Here is a 19712-nt window from a genome sequence, read left to right as displayed (position 1 = left end):
TAAGTCATAAACTTTTTCTTTATGCCAATTGAGTTCTAAACATTTTGTCTTTGTGTCAATTCAGTTCTTCCGGCTAATTTTGACCGAATTTTTTTGATGTGGACGTTGGCCGACAGACGACCGTCAAAAGAAACTAATTTTCTTCTAGAAAAAAAAAAGGAAAGTAAAATGTGAAAGACAAGTGTGGGAGAGCAAGAGAGACGCCAGAATGGTGGAGGACTTGGTGGCGGCAGCCACCACCACCGATGATTGGTGATGTTTGGAAGATGTGAAGAACTTATCACAAGGTTGGCCTTTGAAGAAGCGATCGTGGTGAACTACAGCTAACCTTCCAGCACTAATTGCTTGTCGTCTCGAGGACTCAATCGCACGAACATTTTAAGGTAGGAGAAGAAATGGATCTAACTAGAATGAGACCCACGAGGCTCAAGATGGAAACAATTAAGCGTTTTACCAGCATTTTCTCAAATGCCTCTTCCAAATCAGGTTTTAATTGCTTCTTGAATCAAGCTTCGACAAATTCCAACTAGGAGAGAGAAATTAATTTAAAAATGTGACATTAGCATTTTCTGTTAGACAAATTGACGGTGTTAATTTGAGGACTCAATTGCACAGATTTGACAAGTTTTAAGATTTCATTGCACTTTTTAAAAGTTTTAGGACTCAATTATACTTTCGCGATAAGTTTTACAATTTCTGGTACACTTGTCCCTAAGGAGTAATATACAACTGGGTTTGCAGATGGGGAAATTTTTAGTCCACTGGTAACTTACAAACACTTATGGGCCCACTTGTATATGTGATAATTTACTATTGGGTTTTGAGAGTGGTAAAATTGTTATTTCAATGGTAGCTTACAAGCACTTACGCGTACATTTTTAAAATAAAAAACCAAGTGGTAATTTATTATTAGATTTTGTGAGTGGTAAAGTTGTTATTTCATTGATAACTTACAAATACTTATGCATCCGCTTGTAAAATATAAAGTGGTAATCTAGTATTCGATTTGTTGATAGTAAAATTGTTATTTCGTTAACGGTTTATAAATAGTTAATCAGATTAACAAATTACCTATTGCTATCATTGATATTTTAAATTTACTAACAACGACGTCATGTATTTGCCACGGACAGAATAAATTCCATTTTCGTCGTAAACGGAACTTTAGAAGTCAGCCCATCGGGGAGCCACCACGAAAACGGCAACTCTGTGTTCTCCAGTCAAGTCAAGTTTGCAGCGAAGGTGGTCTTAACGAGGGTAAAAGGACACTGGCTAAAAGTATCAATAGCCGCGTCATGAAGGACCAAGGGCAGCCAAAGAACTCGTGCTTGATCCCCGCCCATTTCACGCACCAATTGCTCCGGCGGTATCTGGCCGCTCGCCCGAATTACATGGTCAAGTAGCTCAAGTCGATATCTGTACGCGACATTCTTAGCAAGATCATTCAAGAATTTGCATCGATAGTGAAGAACCGTTGAAGGCCACCGTTGGCTCAACCCCGTGTGATTTGATGGATTTACATTCCCAAGTCAAGTCATCGCTCTTGGGGACCATAAAATTTATTAGGCGACGTGATATGAATGAGACCAAACACCGCTCCATTGAAATCACGTACAAGGAAGTTCGTGTTCTCTGCCTTCCAATAAAAACACTACTCCTTGGATGTGTTCCCTCCCAAACTCTATTGAAGTTGCATTCAAATGTAAGCAACTTAATTTATTTCTTTTCTTGAATTTACTTGTTTAATGAGAAAAAACAATATGATAGATGCATTTCTCGGAATTTAAAGAGAAAATTATTTTCCTAAATTTAAGATTTAAGCTATGTTTCTTTCGCAAAAAATATTTTTCTCATTTTTTGGCGTTTGGATCGCTTAGGAAAATGTTTTCTTACTAATAAATTCAAGAAAATGATATCTTCTTTAAAAAATCAATAATCATTTTCCAAAATATGACTAAGTATCGGTACTTGTACAAAAAACTCTGCGCTTGAGCATGGGAACCCCAACGCTCGTTCTCGGGCCCTTAATAGCAAGGTCAGGTCCTTGACGCCCGAGCCTGCGTCCATTGAGGTCGGGCCCGGGACTCCAGCGCCCAAGCTCGGGTCCATCTAGGTCACGCCCGAGACCCTAGCTATCGCGCTTGGGTCCATCATGGCTAGGCTCGAGACGCCAGGCCCAGTAGTATCGAGGTTGATTCTAGGTCATTGATGCTCATGCCCGGGTCCATCGAGGCCAAAATATGTTAAAAAATTTCGAATTTTAAAATATTTTCATGTTATATATATTTTTTCTTTGTTTTTCTTTTTCCTTCTTCCTCCGCCGGTCATCAGGCCTCAGCAATGGCTAGCTACTAGCCACAGTGACCACAGGCGTGGGTTGGCCTTGGGTGAGGCTCGACCTCACCGGATATGGCGAGGTTGAGCTCGCCTGAGGCCGGTGAGGTCGGCCCTTGCCTGTGGCCAGTTGCCGAGGCCCGGCGACCGAGGGAGGAAAAAAAAAAGAAAAAGAAAGAAAGGAAAAAATTCAATTAAAAAATTCAAATCTTTTTAGAAAAATTACAAAAATTGTCCATGTCAGCACGGCTGTGCCATGTAGTCAGTAATTTTCAATCAAATGAGATTTTCCTTACCAAACGTGTTAGCCAAAAAAATGAAAAATATTGTCATTTTCCTAGAAAATGACTTTCTAGAAAATATTTTACAAAAATGTCACATTTTTTGCTAAATAAACAGAACTTTAGTTCCTAGCTTATGTTGCTTATGCAATCGGATTCTTCAAAAACAAATTTTTTTGGGTATCAACTCCTGTAACTCTATCTTATTCTCAATCAAGTCCTTCTTAAATAATTCTTAATATGTTGATGTGATATGCTAAGATAATACTTTTTAATTATTCATAAAGGTGAAAGTCAATAGTGTTCACTTTTGTTAATTGTATAATAAACATTTCAATTTTGCCAATTGAGTCTTAAACATTTTCACTTTTTGTCAATTGAATCCATTCGACCAATTTTGACCAAAAATTGCTGACGTGGATGTCGGTCATGCCACGTAGAACGGCCGACTCTGACTTGGACAATTTTTAATAATATTTTAATATTTTTTGAATTTATTTATTATTATTTTCTTTCTTTCTTTCTTTCTTTTTCTTCCTTCTTCCTCCTCTAGCCAGTCAATGGGCGTTGGCAATGGTCGACAACCGATCAGACGAGCCCGGCCAGACGAGCCTCAACCTTGCTAGGGGCGGGTGAGGCTTGCCCTCGCCAGTGGCTGGCAGGCGAGCTTTGCCAGAGGCCGGCGACTGGCTAGAAGAGGAAGAATGTAGGAAAAAAATTAAAAAAAATTAAAAAATTATAAACATTATTCACGTAAGCGCCGATCGCATCATTTAGAATGCCTAGTTTCCATGTCAGCGATTTCAAACTAAAATTGACCGGATAGACTCAATTGAAAAAATGTGAAAATGTTTAGGACTTAATTAGCAAAATTGAAAGGTTTATGACTAAATTGGCAAAAGTGCAATAAGTTTAGGATTTTTTGAACAATTTTTCCATGGACATTCATTCAATTGAGGGCAATCTAGCACATAGTCGTGACTTTGTGCAAGATGACATTGCTTGGTGGGGACAACAAAAGAAAATTTGGACATGGTAAATTACTTTAGATCTACCACCACGGAAGTCAGCCTAGCAGTTACATTCCCCTTATACACCCCGATACAAGTACAACATAAGTGATCGAAAGGTAATTTATTTTAATAGGGATCGGGTGATATTTTCAGCAACCTTTAATACATCCACTGAACTCATCTTTGATCCAATAAAAAAATAGGTCCATTCACATGAAAACCGAATCTATTTCCCATTCAATCTTGGCTCTAGTGGCTGCGACGGTTGTGGACCAAGCATAACTCACGCTTGTTGATGCGCAAATCTCAATTGTTCAAACACCAAACTTTGGATTTGGGCACCATTTAACCATCTCTCTTTTCATCATTGACCAGCTAAGATTCCAATTCCCAAAGCTGGTCCTATCCCATCGCATTGAAGTTTGATTATGTTCCCCACACATGAGTCCAGAAAGTAGCATCATCAGTCCCACAATAACGTAGACATCGGACAAAATTATCCCCACCAGGTGTTTACTTTGACTACTCTCTGATCCAATCTGAACCATCCCCTGTTTATCTCCTCCTACCCGCAATTCTCTGTTCTTGAATTGCCCATTTTGCACGAAATTTTTCTAGATCCCTCGCTCACGGATCATCATGTTTATGGGCTTTGTTCTAAGTATCTTTATTGATATTTGAGGAATTATCAAAAAATATTATTGGAGATATTATTAGATTTTAGGGTTATTATTTGACATTTTGTTAGTTCCTAATACAACTAGTTTCCTTGCTAGATTAAGATAACTAATTGTCTTGTTAGATTAGAGCACTTTCTTCCATGCACATATTGCTCGAGCATGAATCGCCCTTAATTGAAGCTTACCAGAGAAATCAACAAAGAACGAGAACAAAAGGTTTACGTGGTTCAATTGAATGCCGGTACAGGCGTTACGTGTTTGACGTGCACAGAAAAAATTCCGTTTTTGTCGGAGATAGAATTTTAGAAATCAGCCCATCGGAAAGCACCATTGAAACGACAATTTCGCATTCTCTAGTCAAGGTGAACAAACACGTTAACGAGGAAAAAGACAGATAGTGCAAGCAGCAGTTGCCGTAAGGAAGGACCAAGGGCTGCCAAAGTCCTCGCACTTGATCTCTGTCCACCTCACGCGCCATTTATTCTGGTGGTATCTCGCCACTCGACCGAATTACTCGGTCGGTCAAGTAACTCAAGCCAATATCGAACATGACATTATTAGCGAGATCATTCAAGAATTTGCATCCACAATCATAGAACCACTAAAACCCACCACAAGTCAAGTCAACTTAAGATAGTCGCGCATAGGGACCAAAACGCACAACTCTTGTCCAAGGAAGCTCATGTTCGTCTGCCTTCCAATAAGAACGCAACTCCTCCTCCTATGTGTTCACTCACAAATTCTGTAATGAAGTTGCATTCGAACGTTAATAAATCATTTTATTTCTTTTCTTGAATCTACTTATTTAATATAAAAAAAAGGATATGATAGATGCATTTTGATGTTACCGCGAAAAGCTAGGTATCTATTTACGTTTAACAAATTTCTACATCGTTAATGTATGCGCAAAGAAAAAATTGATTCGTCATTTGTCATTTGTTTGATGATGTAAAATAAGATGAGCAAACAGCATTTTCAAAAGAGATGTCAAGTTCTAATCTCCACATTTTAGGCGGACTTGTTTATTTTTTCGTTTTTTCTTAGAAAATAAAGATATGGTTTTTTTTTCTATTGAAAAATTATATTAAATAAAGGATGTAATTTTGTTGCAAAGGAATGCGCGATTTTTGCTAGTAATTTCGAAAGTGAGATGAGTCCAAATTTAGTGACCAATAACATCCCGAAAATCGACACCAGCTAGCACTGACTTCGAACGACGACAACTCCATAATAAGTGTCAACTTTGTTTCGTTCCACTCCCTCTTCCCCTTGCCCACTTCCAGCGCTCTTCTTCAACCTCTTCCGATGAACACTTCCATCTTCTCATGGCTTGTTCTTTCTATATCCACCATCTCCATCTTCTCCGATGTTGCTACGGCTTCAGCTTCAGCCCGGTGTCCCGGCATCGACCAAAGATCGCTCTTGCTCGAGCTGAGAGACAGCCTCGTCTTCAACGCCTCCCAGTCCTCCAAGCTAGTATGGTGGAACCGAAGCGCTGATTCATGGAGTGGCGTGACGTGCAAGGACGGGCTCGTCGTGGGACTCGATTTGAGTAGTGAGTCGATCTCTGGCGGAATCAACGGTTCGTCGAGCCTCTTCAAGCTCGAGTTCCTTCAAAGCCTGAACTTGGCGTTCAACGATTTCGACTACTCAGCGATTCCGTCTGACCTCGCGAATCTCAGCCGCTTGGTACATCTCAACTTGTCCAATGCTAGATTTGACTGGCAGATTCCGGCGGAGCTATCGCGCCTGACGAAGCTACGTACTCTTGATCTCACTAGTCTTTATTACTATGGATCGGCTTTGCTGGTCCTTGAGAAGCCCCATTTGAGGTCGCTGATTGGGGATATGGGGGAGTTGAGAGAGCTGTACCTTGATGGGGTCGATGTGTCTGTTGAGGGAAGTGAGTGGTGCGACGCGTTGTCTTCTTCAGTGCCGAAACTTGAGGTGTTGAGCATGTCTTCCTGTTCTCTATATGGTCCTATCAGCGCTTCTCTTATGAGTCTGGCTAATCTGTCGGTCATTCGACTCGATGACAACAACTTGTCTACCACAGATCCTAGTATCTTAGCGAAATTTTCCAGCTTGAAAACTCTGAGCCTAAGTGATTGTGGCCTACAGGGGGAATTTCCTCAAAAAATCTTCCGGGTACAAACACTTCAGACCCTTGACCTCTCATTCAACGAACTGCTTCAGGGTTCTTTGCCAATATTTCCGGAGAATAGTTCTCTTCAGACACTGGATCTTAGTTTCACGAATTTTTCCGGGAGGCTCCCAGATTCAATTGGTAAGCTTAGGAATCTATCAAGAATAGAATTGGAGCGATGCAACTTTGATGGAAATATCCCAAGCTCTTTCACCAATCTCTCGCGATTGTCTTATTTGGACTTGTCATTCAACAATTTTAGTGGTTCAATTCCATCACTCAGCAAGTCCAAGAATCTGACACAAATTACTTTGTCCTACAATAATCTAACTGGTCGGATCGATTCAACCCAATGGGAATCCCTCTTGAGTCTTCTTATTCTCGACCTACAATTCAATTTACTTGAAGGAAATATTCCTTCGTCTCTATTTAAGCTTCCATTGATTCAGGAGCTTCAACTTTCCGACAATCGATTTTCTGGTCAAGTGAAGGTACCTATTAATACCAAATCACACAAACTGAATACACTTGATTTGAGCAACAACAATATAGGAGGAGGACTGCCAAAGTTTATATGGGAACTCCGAGGGCTCAACTACCTCTCACTTTCTTCCAATAATTTCAGTGGCTCATTTCACATTAATTTGGTTCAGCAACTGAGAAACCTTTCCTATTTGGATCTTTCCTACAATCATTTTTCGATTGACGCCACAAACACTACTGCCCTGGCGTCTTCATTTCCTGTCATTAAAACTTTAAAGATGGTTTCCTGCCAGTTGCGGACATTGCCTCAGTTTTTGGCTAACCAGTCCGAATTGGAATCCCTTGACCTCTCCCACAATTATATTCGAGGGAAAATACCACGATGGATATGGACGCCAACAAATCTTTCGTATCTCAATCTTTCCTCTAATTTCTTTGAAGATTTGGAAACACCTCTGGGCAATCTTACTATGAGTATGCTTTTCGTTGACCTCCATTCAAACAAGCTCCGAGGGAATATGCCACCCTTGCCGGCATATGCTTACTACTTGGATTTCTCAAGTAACAGCATAAATTCTGTTATTCCAGATGACATTGGCAACAACCTACCATACATGATGTTCTTCTCCCTTTCGAAGAATAATATCCATGGGTCCATCCCGCAGTCTATTTGCGCAGCTGGTTATTTTAATAATCTCGAAGTGCTCGACTTATCGCATAATCATTTGAATGGAACTATTCCTGATTGTTTAATGATTGAGTCCCTCAAGGTATTGAATCTGAGGGATAACCAGTTGAATGGTAATATTCCACAAAACATCCTGAGAACATGCAATCTGAAGACATTGGATATCAGTGAGAATTTGTTGCAAGGGCATATTCCGTTGTCGTTGGCAAAATGCACGATGTTGGAGATTGTGAACATCGGGAACAATCAAATAGACGGGACATTTCCATGCTATTTCGAGGCTATATCAAGTCTCCGTATCCTTGTTTTAAGATCCAACAAATTGCATGGGGAAATTAGATGTCCGCATAGTCCAAGCACCTGGCAGATGCTTCAAATCATTGACCTGTCTTCAAACGATTTCCGCGGAACACTGCCTACAAGTCTCCTCACATCTTGGGCGGCTATGAAGGCCAATGTAGACTTCAATCGTCTGCAGTATCAGTTTTCCCAACTGAGTGGGGTCTATTATCAAGATACAATAAGTGTAACTTCGAAAGGTTTTCAGCTAGAACTCGTCAAGATTATGACTGTTTTCACATCGATTGACTTCTCATGCAATAAATTGGAGGGTGCAATACCAGACACACTTGGAGATCTCAAAGCACTTCATGTCCTCAACCTATCGCACAATGCCATCTCGGGTACAATTCCTCCTGTTTTGGGGAATCTGGGTCAGCTTGAGTCGCTAGACCTGTCAGGCAACTACCTCAATGGAACCATACCGGCTCAGCTTGCAAATCTAAATTTCCTTTCCTCCCTGAACCTCTCAAACAATCAACTTGTAGGAAGTATCCCGACAAGCGGACAGTTTCTCACGTTTTCCAGAAGTTCTTTCGAAGGAAACCTTGGATTGTGCGGGCTTCTGCTCAACAGAAATTGCTCAATTACCACGAACTGGACGAAAGATGCTGGTGACGATGGCGACAATGATGATAGCGAGAAGAAGTGGTTTTACATGGGCATACTGCTTGGGTTTGTCGTTGGCTTTTGGGTATTTTGTGGTTCGTTAGTGTTTATCAGATCATGGAGGTTTGCCTATTATCGATTCTGGGATAAAGTGCTATTCAGACACTCGCGTCCATGAAGATTTCCTCCAAGGTTTAGTTATTAAACTTGAGAAAGACTATTTCGTTCTGTCTTCTCTTCATAATTCTTCATCACCATTGAAAAGATGGTTTTGTTTATTGATCAATAGAACTCTTGCTTACCAATAGGAGAAATAGAAGTAGGTCCGTGTATTGCGTAGAAATAAGAATACGACAGAATATATAACTATTTTCCCGGAGTTTTGGAATTAAAAGATTGCAAATGAAGAAATTTTTTTAGTGAGGATTGTTTTAACTAAGATGGAATGCTTTTAAATTGGAAAAGTCTTAACCTAATGCCATAATGTTGTTAGAAAAATAAATAATATTAGAAAATAAATGCATCAAAAAGTCTTAAAACTCATAGAAACTATAAATCTTAGAACTTTCATATAGATTAATCCCATGCTAATTGTTCATTACAATCAAGCATTTCAATTAATTATATCTATGACAAAATTGACTCGAATTCTTTAATATACTTAGTGACACTTGGCGTTGATGGGGATTTAAGTGGACGACACATTAGAAAAAATGTGAAAAATAAAAAAGCTCTCTCTCTCTCTCTCTCTCTCTCTCTCTCTCTCTCTCTCTCTCTCTCTCTCTCTCTCTCTCTCTCTCTCTCTCTCTCTCTCTCTCAATATGAGCTCTACATGTCCTGCAAAAAAATTAAAATAAAAACCATGTCAAAACAGTCGGACCTAATGGAAATACTCAGTTACAATTTTTGCATAAATTTTAGGAGCTCCATGCCATGGCGTAGCTTGATCTGCCAGATCTGGGGCTCGAGCTCGGTGCTGCGATGGAGCTCAAGCTCTCCAGATCTGGGGGCTCGAGTTCGTCGCCGCGGCGGAGCTCAAGGTTGTCGAGGTCGACGGCAAACAAAGCAAGCGAACAGAGTCTAACGATGCTGACATCAGATTTGGCGTTGAACACATTTCTTGTGTGGGTGATGAATAATGTCCCCGTAAGCAAGAATAATATAATGTTTGCAATTTATGAACGAGGCTAGGTTGGAAGTTTTCATGATCCGTAAGAAAAATAAAAATAAAAACTTTATGGTTTATGCAAATGCCACTATTACGCAATATCTGCTGATATGGATGTAATATTGTGGTGATGCTGGGTTATTGATGGAGAGTTTGAGGATTGGGTTTCAGATCTGGTGTTAATGGGAAAGAAAAGAAAAAAGGAAATGGGAAGAGGGAAAGTAGGGAAGGAAAAGAAAAAAAAGGAAATAAAAACATTTTAAAAAGCAAAAAATTAATAAAATTACTCAAAAGGATGTCATTTTGAATAAATTTGTCCACTCGCTGGCCGAGCTCATAGGACGGCCGGCGATGACTGGAATACCACGTTAGCATTTTCAGGCGAAAATTGGTGGGCAGGAGTACATTGGAATTTGGCGCGAGGTTTTGGAGCTACATTTAATCAATTGAAAACTTTAGAACTACACTGGAATCTGTACAGTATTAAATTGGTAATTTTCCCACCCTTAACTAAACCTAGCCTTAATAATAATATCCAAAATTAGGAAAAAAAAACGGAATCTTTCTTTAAAGAAAGTTGAGAAAGGAGTAAAGTATTGATGTAGCAAGAAAAAGACTGAAATGACCCTCATTTATAAAAATAGTTATGTTAAAAAAATATATTGGTCGAGATTAATGAGAAAAATTGGCACTTATTGGTTTTCAGTAGGTAGAGTTTTACATTATAATGCTGGAACTTTACGAATATATTTTCCAGTTCTCATTATCAATTATTTAAGGACTTCTACCATTAGTTGATAATTTTTTGTAGGCCCCAGCGAACCGGTGTTCCCTTGCTAGTAGAAAAGATTAAGTTCAATTTTAGTCCCCAAACTTATGTTGCTTGTGGAATTGGATCCTCCAATTTTTTTTTTTTTTGTTTTTGGATTCAACTCCTCTAACTCTACCCTATTCTCAATTCAGTCCTTGATGTGGTATTCTAGGATGATTTTTTTATTATAATTATTGAAAAAGGTAAAAGTCGATAATGTTAAAATCAAAAGAAACTAGTTTTAGTTTAAGAAAAATAAGAAAGTCAAATGTAGAAGACAAAGGTGGAAAAGCTAGAGATGCGAGAAGGGGCGGACGACTTGGTGGCCGAAGCCCCCACCAGCGACCATTGGTAAGGGTTGGAAAATGTGAAGCGATGGGCTTGACCTTCGGAGAAGCGGTCATGGTGGACTCCAACTTTGCATCGTAGTGGTAATGGCTTGCCGGCTCGAGGACCTGATCGCACATATTATGAATTGAAGGATTAAAAATAGATTTAACCCCATTCGAAGACAAAACTCAACTAGAATGAAATACACAACACTCAAGATTGAAACGATTATGCGCTTTACCAACATTTTGTCACGTGCTTCTTCGAAATCAGGTTTTAATTGCTTCTTTATGTGCAAACCAATCAAGCTACTCGAGCTCGCCTAGATTATTTACGAGTTCAAAGTGCGGGAATGAGTCAAGTCTGAGCCTCATTTGTTCAGATTTTATGAAAGTCGAATTTGAGCTCAAGCTTGAATCAAGATATGACAAATACGCATTTACGATAACTGAGTCGAATCAAACTTAGTCATTTCAAGTTAACAAAAATAATTCACGAGTCAAACTCGATCCAAATAAGTTGATGTCTGACGAGATCAAGTCTGAATAAAGTGTCTAGTCTTAAATTTTCAAGTTTAGTCCGATTCAAATATGAATACCGACTCGATCGATTAGACCTCTTTTATGTATCTGCTGAAAAATATTCCCAACAAAACTTGGAAATCAGTCTCGGTAATCACTGGACATTCATTCTAAGAGAATCTTGCATGTGATTGTGACTTTGTCCAAGATGACATTACTTAATGTGGAAAAGCAAAGAAAATTTGGACATGGTATTAGCTTGCGTCTACGTCAGCCCCTGCAAATACGTTCCCAATGCCAGTGCAGACCCACAATACAATTGCGATAAAATTAAATTGAGTCTGCTATTAAGAATCATTTGCACACTAGTCAAGATCACTAATATAGGAGGAACACTCAAGTAGACACAAGCACACATCAACAAAAGAACAACTATCAGTCGATAGAAAATTTTCGTTTTCAATTAGTTATCAAGCTTTAACAAGTGATCTGAAAGGTATTTTCTTTTAATCGAGAATTTGTGATATTCTCAAAAACCTTTTGTCCGTCGACAATCTCCAATCCCAAAAACAGGCCCATTCCCATGAAAATCAAATCCATCTCTGATTCAATCTTGGCTTTAGTGGCTGCGACGAGTATGGATCAAATATAAAATCCTTCGTTTTTTGAAGCGCAATAGTTGGATCGTTCTAATACTGAACCACCCTTTGGATTTGGGCACTACTTGACAATCTCTATTTTCATCACTAACCACAGCTCATATTCCAATCCCCTAAGCGAGTCATATCCTATTCATTGAAGTTTGATTTTTCTTGGTCTGGCCAGCATAACATAAATTGACACCGAAAAATCCGCAAACAAATAAAGAAAAGCCGACAGACAGACGCGTTTCTGCTCCTATTCCCTACACAAGTGTCCCAGAGTAAGTAACATCATCAGTCCCGTAGCTTACGTTAACACTAGACAGAATCGTCCCCACCAATAATCGTTTACTTTGACTGCTCCCTGTTTCCAATCTGTACCATCCCTTGTTTTCCTCCCCCTCCTCCCCGCAATTCTCGGTTCTTGAAATTGCCCATTTCGCACGAAATTTTCCGGATCCCTCTCCCCCATGTCGTCATTTTTATGGGCTTTATATTTATGAATATTAAAGAATTCAATATTAAAAGATATTGTTAGAAATATTATTAGATGTTAGGGATTTTTTTTGACATTTCGTTATCTCCTAGGACAACTAATATCCTTATTAGATTAGATTACTTCCTTTCTTGTTTTTATTGTTCGGATATAAATACCTCTTAATTGTAACTCATTAAAGTAAAGATGTAACGTTTGAGTATTTTCATCGTCGAGAGCAACCGCAACAAGTCCTCGTCATCAACAGTGCTTCATTGGCAGGCATCTGCTTGTCGCTCACGTTGTCTCTTAGGGTAGCTCTATCTCGAGAGTCGATGGACTCTCCCTCGTCGTCAGAGGAAGTTGTCCTTTCTCTGTGGCCTCATCAGTCATGTCGCAAACATCCTTGTGCTGGTGAAGTCTACCAAAAGTCGAGCCTCTTTGTTCTCTAGCTTCACTCCTTCGTGAATCCTTCTTTATCGTGGTCATTGGTTCTGCTTCTTTGTCAAGATCAAACTACTGTTTGTTTGTTGGTTTTGGTCTTAGTCTATTTTTGTGTTTTTCTATTTTATGTTTTTTTTGTCCTTTTTCAATTCCAAATGAAGAAAAACACAAAATAAAGTTTTCTCCGGTGCCATTAGTGCTCCAATCTGCAACACCTACGTACCATAGATGTGGTGGACTTTCTTGCAATTGCGAGCGTCATAAATGAGCAAAATCATTGTCAAGTGTCTAGGCAGCTGTGAGCGCTCGAGTCAAGCACTTATTCATCAAGTAGCCAAAGTTGAGCACCGTGGGGTGATTTAGTTTAGCTTGCCACAATTCAAGTTGAATTTCCACCGTTAGTAACTCATACCTGTACTCGACCGCATTTACTAAAATACTTTTATATTTAATTCATCCTATGTAAATCAGTATCCACCTAATTAACCCACTTTAAGCTCTTCATGTAAATATGTTAGTTGGATAAAATCGTTATTTAGACTATAAGCATTGCATAGAATTTTTTATTTTTATACCGATTCACAGTGAAGAGTAAGAGAAAGTTAGTACTTGGTAGTGAATTTATAAAATTAAAGCAACAAACAATGCGGAGGAATTGAAATTTTAATTAAATGAACTGTATGATGTTTAATAAGATAATTTATACCGACAATGGATTGTAATGACAAGAACTAAGATTAGAATATTATGTAAAAATGAAAATGCCAAATGCAATCAAGGAAAGATATACTCCAATAACTAACAGGCGAAACTTACAATATTAATAAAAATAAAAGAATAATGAGAAAAAAAGAAGCCGTCTTAATATTTTTAATAAAGGTGAAGTCGGGCTCATCTTGCGAGCCCACCAAGACTTCTTTGAACTTGGAATAGTCTGAGGAGTCTATTATTTTCTCATTAAGGGCAAAGAGAAAGTTACAAATGTGGATTGGGTTTCGGTAAATTATGAAACCACTTAACACTCGTATCTTTTTGGGTTTTGTCATTATAAATTCATTTATAACACATTTACTGAACATAGATAATCCGAAAAAAAAAAAACATAGCTAATCCATATAATGACTCAGCCCATCAAATATGGCTTAAGAAATGGGTCTATGATCCATTTTGAAAGACTTAGCAATTATCCGACCCATTTCATGTAGGACAAGCCCTCGAGAAGTGTGTAAGTGAACATACAATGTGGTGCTCATTTTTTTCTTTCATTTGGAGAAGATATAGAGCATAGCTAATGTGGCGCTCATTTGAGGGTAGATTTTTATTTATGAATTACTCAATAGGATCTCTTTCTCTTATTGAAAGATCCGACAATTTAATTACACTAAAAATCTAATAATAATGTGTTGTCTTAAATAGTAAGGAAGTTTGTTCCTCTTCTTATGGTCTTGGTTTTGAGTCTTATTGTAAGCTAACCCGGCACTTGACTGCACAATAAGAAAAAAAAAACAGCAAAAGCCCAAAGAATCTCTCTCAGACCACTCTTAGCATAGCAAAACTCACAAAGAAACAAAGAAAAAAAGAAGGAAGAAAACCTTTAAATATATTCAATGTGCAATACCAAAAGAGAAAACCCGGGGCGACTATCAGCGTTTGCCATGCGTCGTACGTCGATTGTTCCTTCAGCCAACTAACACACACACTTACTATTCAATAAAATAGCCCAGTGGAGGTGGACCATGGCACAATCCCAGCGTGCACGATGGATCAATTCCACGCGCCGAATGGTAATAGCTCGGTGGAGGGGGGCCATGGTACTTTTCTCAGCGTGCACGATGGATCAATTCCATGTGCCTGCAGTTCGCTTTTTCTCTTCTTTCGTTTAATTTTTTTAAAATCTTTTCGGATTTTTCCCTCTTTTTATTTTCCTTTATACCACTCGAAGTAAAGACAGTGCCCATTTTGCCTCGTTTTACATATGCCTTTTCCTTTTTTTTTTCTTCTTTTTTTTTCCTTTCAGTTTAATATAAGAGAAATTTATTCTTAGTTTTTGCTTATTTGGTTATTCATTCTATTTTTTAACATATTACTGTATTTTTCTATTTCATATTTCATGATTAATACATTGTATTTTCTGATTCTATAGTTTATACATTTTTGCTTTTTGATAGTACTATAGAATAAGGTTAATACAACGAAAAGCCCCAAACTGATACATCTGTGACAAATTTACCCTCAATTAATTTCTGTTAAAATTTACCGTTAAATTGCTTAGTTGGATGACACGTGGCAGTTGACAGGTGTACCGGTTTGGGAATTTACCCCTCTGTTTGTCACATGTTTATCAATTTATGATTTTTCTTGGTATTAATCTAATTTAACGGAGGATAAATTCACCACAGGTGTACCGGTTTAGGGTTTTTTGTGATTAAAAAATTAGTTTTGAATAAATTTGTCACGGGTGTACCAGTTTGGAGTTTTTCGTGATCAAAAAATTAGTTTGGTGTAAATTTGTCACAAGCGTACCAATTTAAGGTATTAATCCTTTAGAATATTTACAATTAAATCCAAATATAAGTACATCGTTTTATTTCTTTTCTTGAATCTACTTATTTAATAAAAGAAATAGTATATAATATATGTATTTTGGTGTTATGATCAAATGCTATGATATATATCCATTATTTACTTTTAATGGATCGCTACATGTTAATGTGATGTACAAAAACAAAACCGATCACATAATATCATTTGTTTTATGATGTTCAAATAAGATAAGCCAAAAATATTTCCAAGGGATCCTAAGTCCTAATCTCAACATTTTAGGCAGATTTATTTTATTTTCCCTTTTCTCATTGAAAATAAAATATGGCCTTTTATTTCGATTGAGAAAGTATGTTAAATAAAGAATATTTGTGCTAGTATCGTCGAAAGTGAAATAAGTCAAACTTTCGTGACTAACGATGACATCCCGAATATCAACGCAATTCCTTGGAAGACTACTCCACTCCCAAAGTGTTCGACTTTGTTTCGGTTGAGTCTCTCTTCCCTGTTCCCTCCTCCCGCTCTCTTCCTCAACATCTTCCGATGAACGGTTCGATCATCTCATGGCTTCTTCTTGCGATATCCACCATCTCCATCTTCTCCGGCGTTGCTACGGCTTCAACTTCAGCTTCAGCCCAGTGTCTCGGCATCGACCAGAGATCGCTCTTGCTCGAGCTGAGAAATAGCCTCATCTTCAACGCCTCCAAGTCGTCCAAGCTAGTACGGTGGGACCGAAGCACCGATTCATGGAGCGGCGTGACGTGCGAGGATGGGCTCGTCGTGGGACTCGATTTGAGCGAAGAGTCGATCTCTGGTGGAATCGGCCGTTCAGCTAGCCTCTTCAGGCTCGAGTTCCTTCAAAGCCTGAACTTGGCGTTCAACGATTTCCACTCCTCAGCGATTCCGTTCGGCCTCGCGAACCTCAGCCGCTTGGTACATCTCAACTTATCCAATGCCGGATTTGCCGGGCAGATTCCGGCGGAGCTATCGCGCCTGACGAAGCTACGTACTCTTGATCTCTCAATGCTGTTCCTTGAGATGCCCTCTTTGAGGTCGCTGATTGGGGATTTGGGGGAGTTGAGAGAGCTGTACCTTGATTGGGTTAATGTGTCTGCTGAGGAAAGTGAGTGGTGCGACGCGTTGTCTTCTTCAGTGCCGAAACTTGAGGTGTTGAGCATGTCTTCCTGTTCTCTGTCCGGTCCTATCGGCGCTTCTCTTACGAGTCTGGCTAATCTGTCGGTCATTCAACTCGATTACAACAACTTGTACACCACAGTTCCTAGTTTCTTAGCGAATTTCTCTAGCTTGAAAACACTGAGCCTATATGATTGTGACCTGCAGGGGGAATTTCCTCCTGAAATCTTCCAGGTACAAACACTTCAGAACCTTCAAGTATCATCCAACGAACTTCTTTGGGGTTCTTTGCCAATATTTCCGGAGAATAGTTCTCTTGAGACACTGGTTCTGAGAGGCTTGAATATTTCCGGGGGGCTCCCAAATTCAATTGGTAAACTCAGGAATCTGTCAAGAATAGAATTGGTGAATTGCAGCTTTGATGGAAATATCCCAAGCTCTCTCACCAATCTCTCGCGGCTGTCTTCTTTGGTCTTGTCATTCAACAATTTTACGGGTTCAATTCCATCACTCAGCGAGTCCAAGGATTTGACATCTATCATTTTGTCCAGAAACAGTCTAACTGGTCCGATTGATTCAACACAATGGGAATCCCTCTTGAGTCTTCTTTTTCTTGACCTGGGTTTCAATTTACTTGAAGGAAGTATTCCTTCATCTCTGTTTACACATCCATCAATTCAGCAGCTTCGACTTTCCAACAACCGATTTTCTGGTCAATTGAAGGGATCTTTTGATGCTCCATCGCACATGCTGAATACACTTGATTTGAGCAACAACAATATAGGAGAACTACCAACGTTTATATGGGAACTCCGAGGGCTCAAGTACCTGTTACTTTCTTCCAATAATTTTAGTGGCTCATTCCACATTAATTTGTTTCAGCAGCTGAGAAATCTTTCAGATTTGGATCTTTCCTACAATCGTTTTTCCACTGATGCCACAAATACTGCTTCCCAGGCCTCTTCATTCCCTGACCTTCAATTCTTAAATTTGGCTTCCAACCAGTTGACGACATTGCCTCAGTTTCTGGCTAACCAGTCCAGATTGCAGTTGCTCGACCTCTCCAACAATTATATAAAAGGGGATATACCGAGATGGATATGGACACTAGAACATCTTGAGCATCTCAATCTTTCCTCTAATTTCTTTGAAGATTTGGAAACACCTCTGGGCAATCTTACTTTTGCTCTGTATGTCATCGACCTCCATTCAAACATGCTCCAAGGAAATATGCTACCCCTGCCGTCATTCGCTTACTTCTTGGATTTCTCAAGTAACAACATAACTTCTGTTATTCTGGATAACATCGATGACTACCTATTAAACACAATATTCTTCTCCCTTTCGAAGAATAATTTCCATGGGTCCATCCCGAAGTCAATTTGCAAAGCTGGTCGTCTTGAAGTGCTTGACTTATCGCATAACCATCTGAACGGAACTATTCCTGATTGTTTAATGATGGCGTCCCGCGCGGTATTGAATTTGAGAAATAACCAGTTGAGTGGCGATATTCCGCAAAACATCCCAGCAACATGCGGTCTGAAGACATTGGATATTAGTGAGAATTTCCTGCAGGGCCAAATTCCGTTGTCGTTGGCAAATTGCACGACGTTGGAGATTGTGAACATCGGGGACAATAAAATAGACGGGACATTTCCATGCCATTTCAATGCTATATCAAGTCTCCGTGTCCTTGTTTTACGATCCAACAAATTGCACGGGGAAATTGGATGTCCGCATAGTCCCTGCACTTGGCAGATGCTTCAAATCATTGACCTATCTTCCAACAATTTCAGAGGCACGCTGCCTACAAGTCTCCTCACATCTTGGGAGGCTATGAAGGCCAGCGTAGACTTCAATCACCTGCAATATGAGTTAAACAGAATGATGGGGACCTATTATGAAGATACAGTGAGTGTAACCTTCAAAGGTCAGAAGCTAGAACTGGTCAAGATTCTGACTATTTTCACATCGATTGACTTCTCAGGCAATAGATTGGAGGGTCCAATACCAGACACACTTGGAGATCTCAAAGCACTTTATTTCCTCAACCTATCGCATAATGCCATCTCGGGTTCAATTCCTCCTGTTTTAGGGAATATGGATCAGCTGGAGTCGCTGGACCTATCATGGAACTACCTCAATGGAACCATACCGGCTCAACTTGCGAATCTTTATTTCCTTTCGTTCCTGAACCTCTCAAACAATCAACTTGTGGGAAGCATCCCGACAAGGGGACAGTTTCTCACGTTTTCCAAAAGTTCCTTCGAAGGAAACCTTGGATTGTGCGGGCTTCAACTCAACAAAAGTTGCTCAACTACAACGAATGGGACAGAAGAAGCGGGTAGTGTTTCAACTCAAAGCAACATAGATGATGACGGCAACAGTGATGATATCAAGGAGTGGTTTTACATGGGCATACCGTTTGGATTCGTGGTTGGCTTCTGGGTATTTTGTGGTCCCATAGTGTTTATAAGATCATGGAGGTTTGCTTATTATCGATTATGGGATAAAGTGTTGTTCAGACACTCACGTCCATGAAGATTTCCACTGAGGTTCAGTTACTAAACTCGAAAAAAGAGTATTTTCGTTCTTTCTTATCTTCATAATTCTTCATCATTATCTAAAAGATGGTTATGTTTACTGATCAATAGAACTCTTGCTTACCCATTGCGAAAAAATGCAGGTCCGTGTCTTGCGTAGAAATGACCATTCAAATGTAGGTATGCGGCCTAGACCTTCAATTGAATCCTTCAAATTTGCTTGTGCAAAATTGGATCCTTCATTTCTTTTCTTTTTTTTAATCAACTCCTCCAACTCTACCCTATTCTTAGTCAAGTCCTTAAAATAACTCTTAGTATGTTAGACGTGGTATGCTAAGTTCATATTTCTTTATTATCAAAAAAGGTTAATGTCAGTAATGTTAAAATCAAAAGAAACTGATTTATTCTATAGAAAAAGGAAAGTAAAATGGAGAACACAAGGGAGAGAGAGCGAGAGAGAGCGAGAGAAGGGGTGGACTTGGTGGCAGCAATCACCACCAGCGATGAATGGTGATGGTTGAAAAATGTGAA

At 39.2% G+C, this 19712-nt stretch overlaps 2 protein-coding genes across 2 annotated transcripts; both read left to right on the top strand.

Moving 5' to 3' along the window:
* The first annotated feature begins 5613 nt into the window (after positions 1-5613).
* On the top strand, positions 5614-9712 carry LOC115685149 (receptor-like protein 7). Its single transcript, XM_056316679.1, has 2 exons — positions 5614-8639; positions 9529-9712. Exons 1-2 carry the CDS (start codon positions 5614-5616, stop codon positions 9710-9712), a joined length of 3210 nt encoding a protein of 1069 aa, XP_056172654.1.
* A 6335-nt stretch (positions 9713-16047) lies between these two features.
* On the top strand, positions 16048-19179 carry LOC115685148 (receptor-like protein 7). The gene has a single exon (XM_030610163.2). The coding sequence runs from the start codon at positions 16048-16050 to the stop codon at positions 19177-19179; it is 3132 nt and encodes a 1043-aa protein (XP_030466023.1).
* The last annotated feature ends 533 nt before the right edge of the window (positions 19180-19712 follow it).

This window comes from Syzygium oleosum, unplaced genomic scaffold (assembly GCF_021117445.2).
Source record: "Syzygium oleosum isolate NSW1041296 unplaced genomic scaffold, Sole_v2.1 Sole_v2.12, whole genome shotgun sequence".
NCBI lineage: Eukaryota > Viridiplantae > Streptophyta > Magnoliopsida > Myrtales > Myrtaceae > Syzygium > Syzygium oleosum.
This window is presented reverse-complemented; position numbering and strand designations above follow the sequence as displayed.

What these genes read in the sequence shown, in the direction of transcription:
- LOC115685148 (XM_030610163.2), top strand. Translation starts at nt 16,048, where the DNA reads ATGAACGGTTCGATCATCTCATGGCTTCTTCTTGCGATATCCACCATC.
- LOC115685149 (XM_056316679.1), top strand. Translation starts at nt 5,614, where the DNA reads ATGAACACTTCCATCTTCTCATGGCTTGTTCTTTCTATATCCACCATC. An exon ending in TACATGGGCATACTGCTTGG is followed by an intron (nt 8,640 to 9,528) that starts GTTTGTCGTTGG and finishes TTGATCTGCCAG; the next exon opens with ATCTGGGGCTCGAGCTCGGT.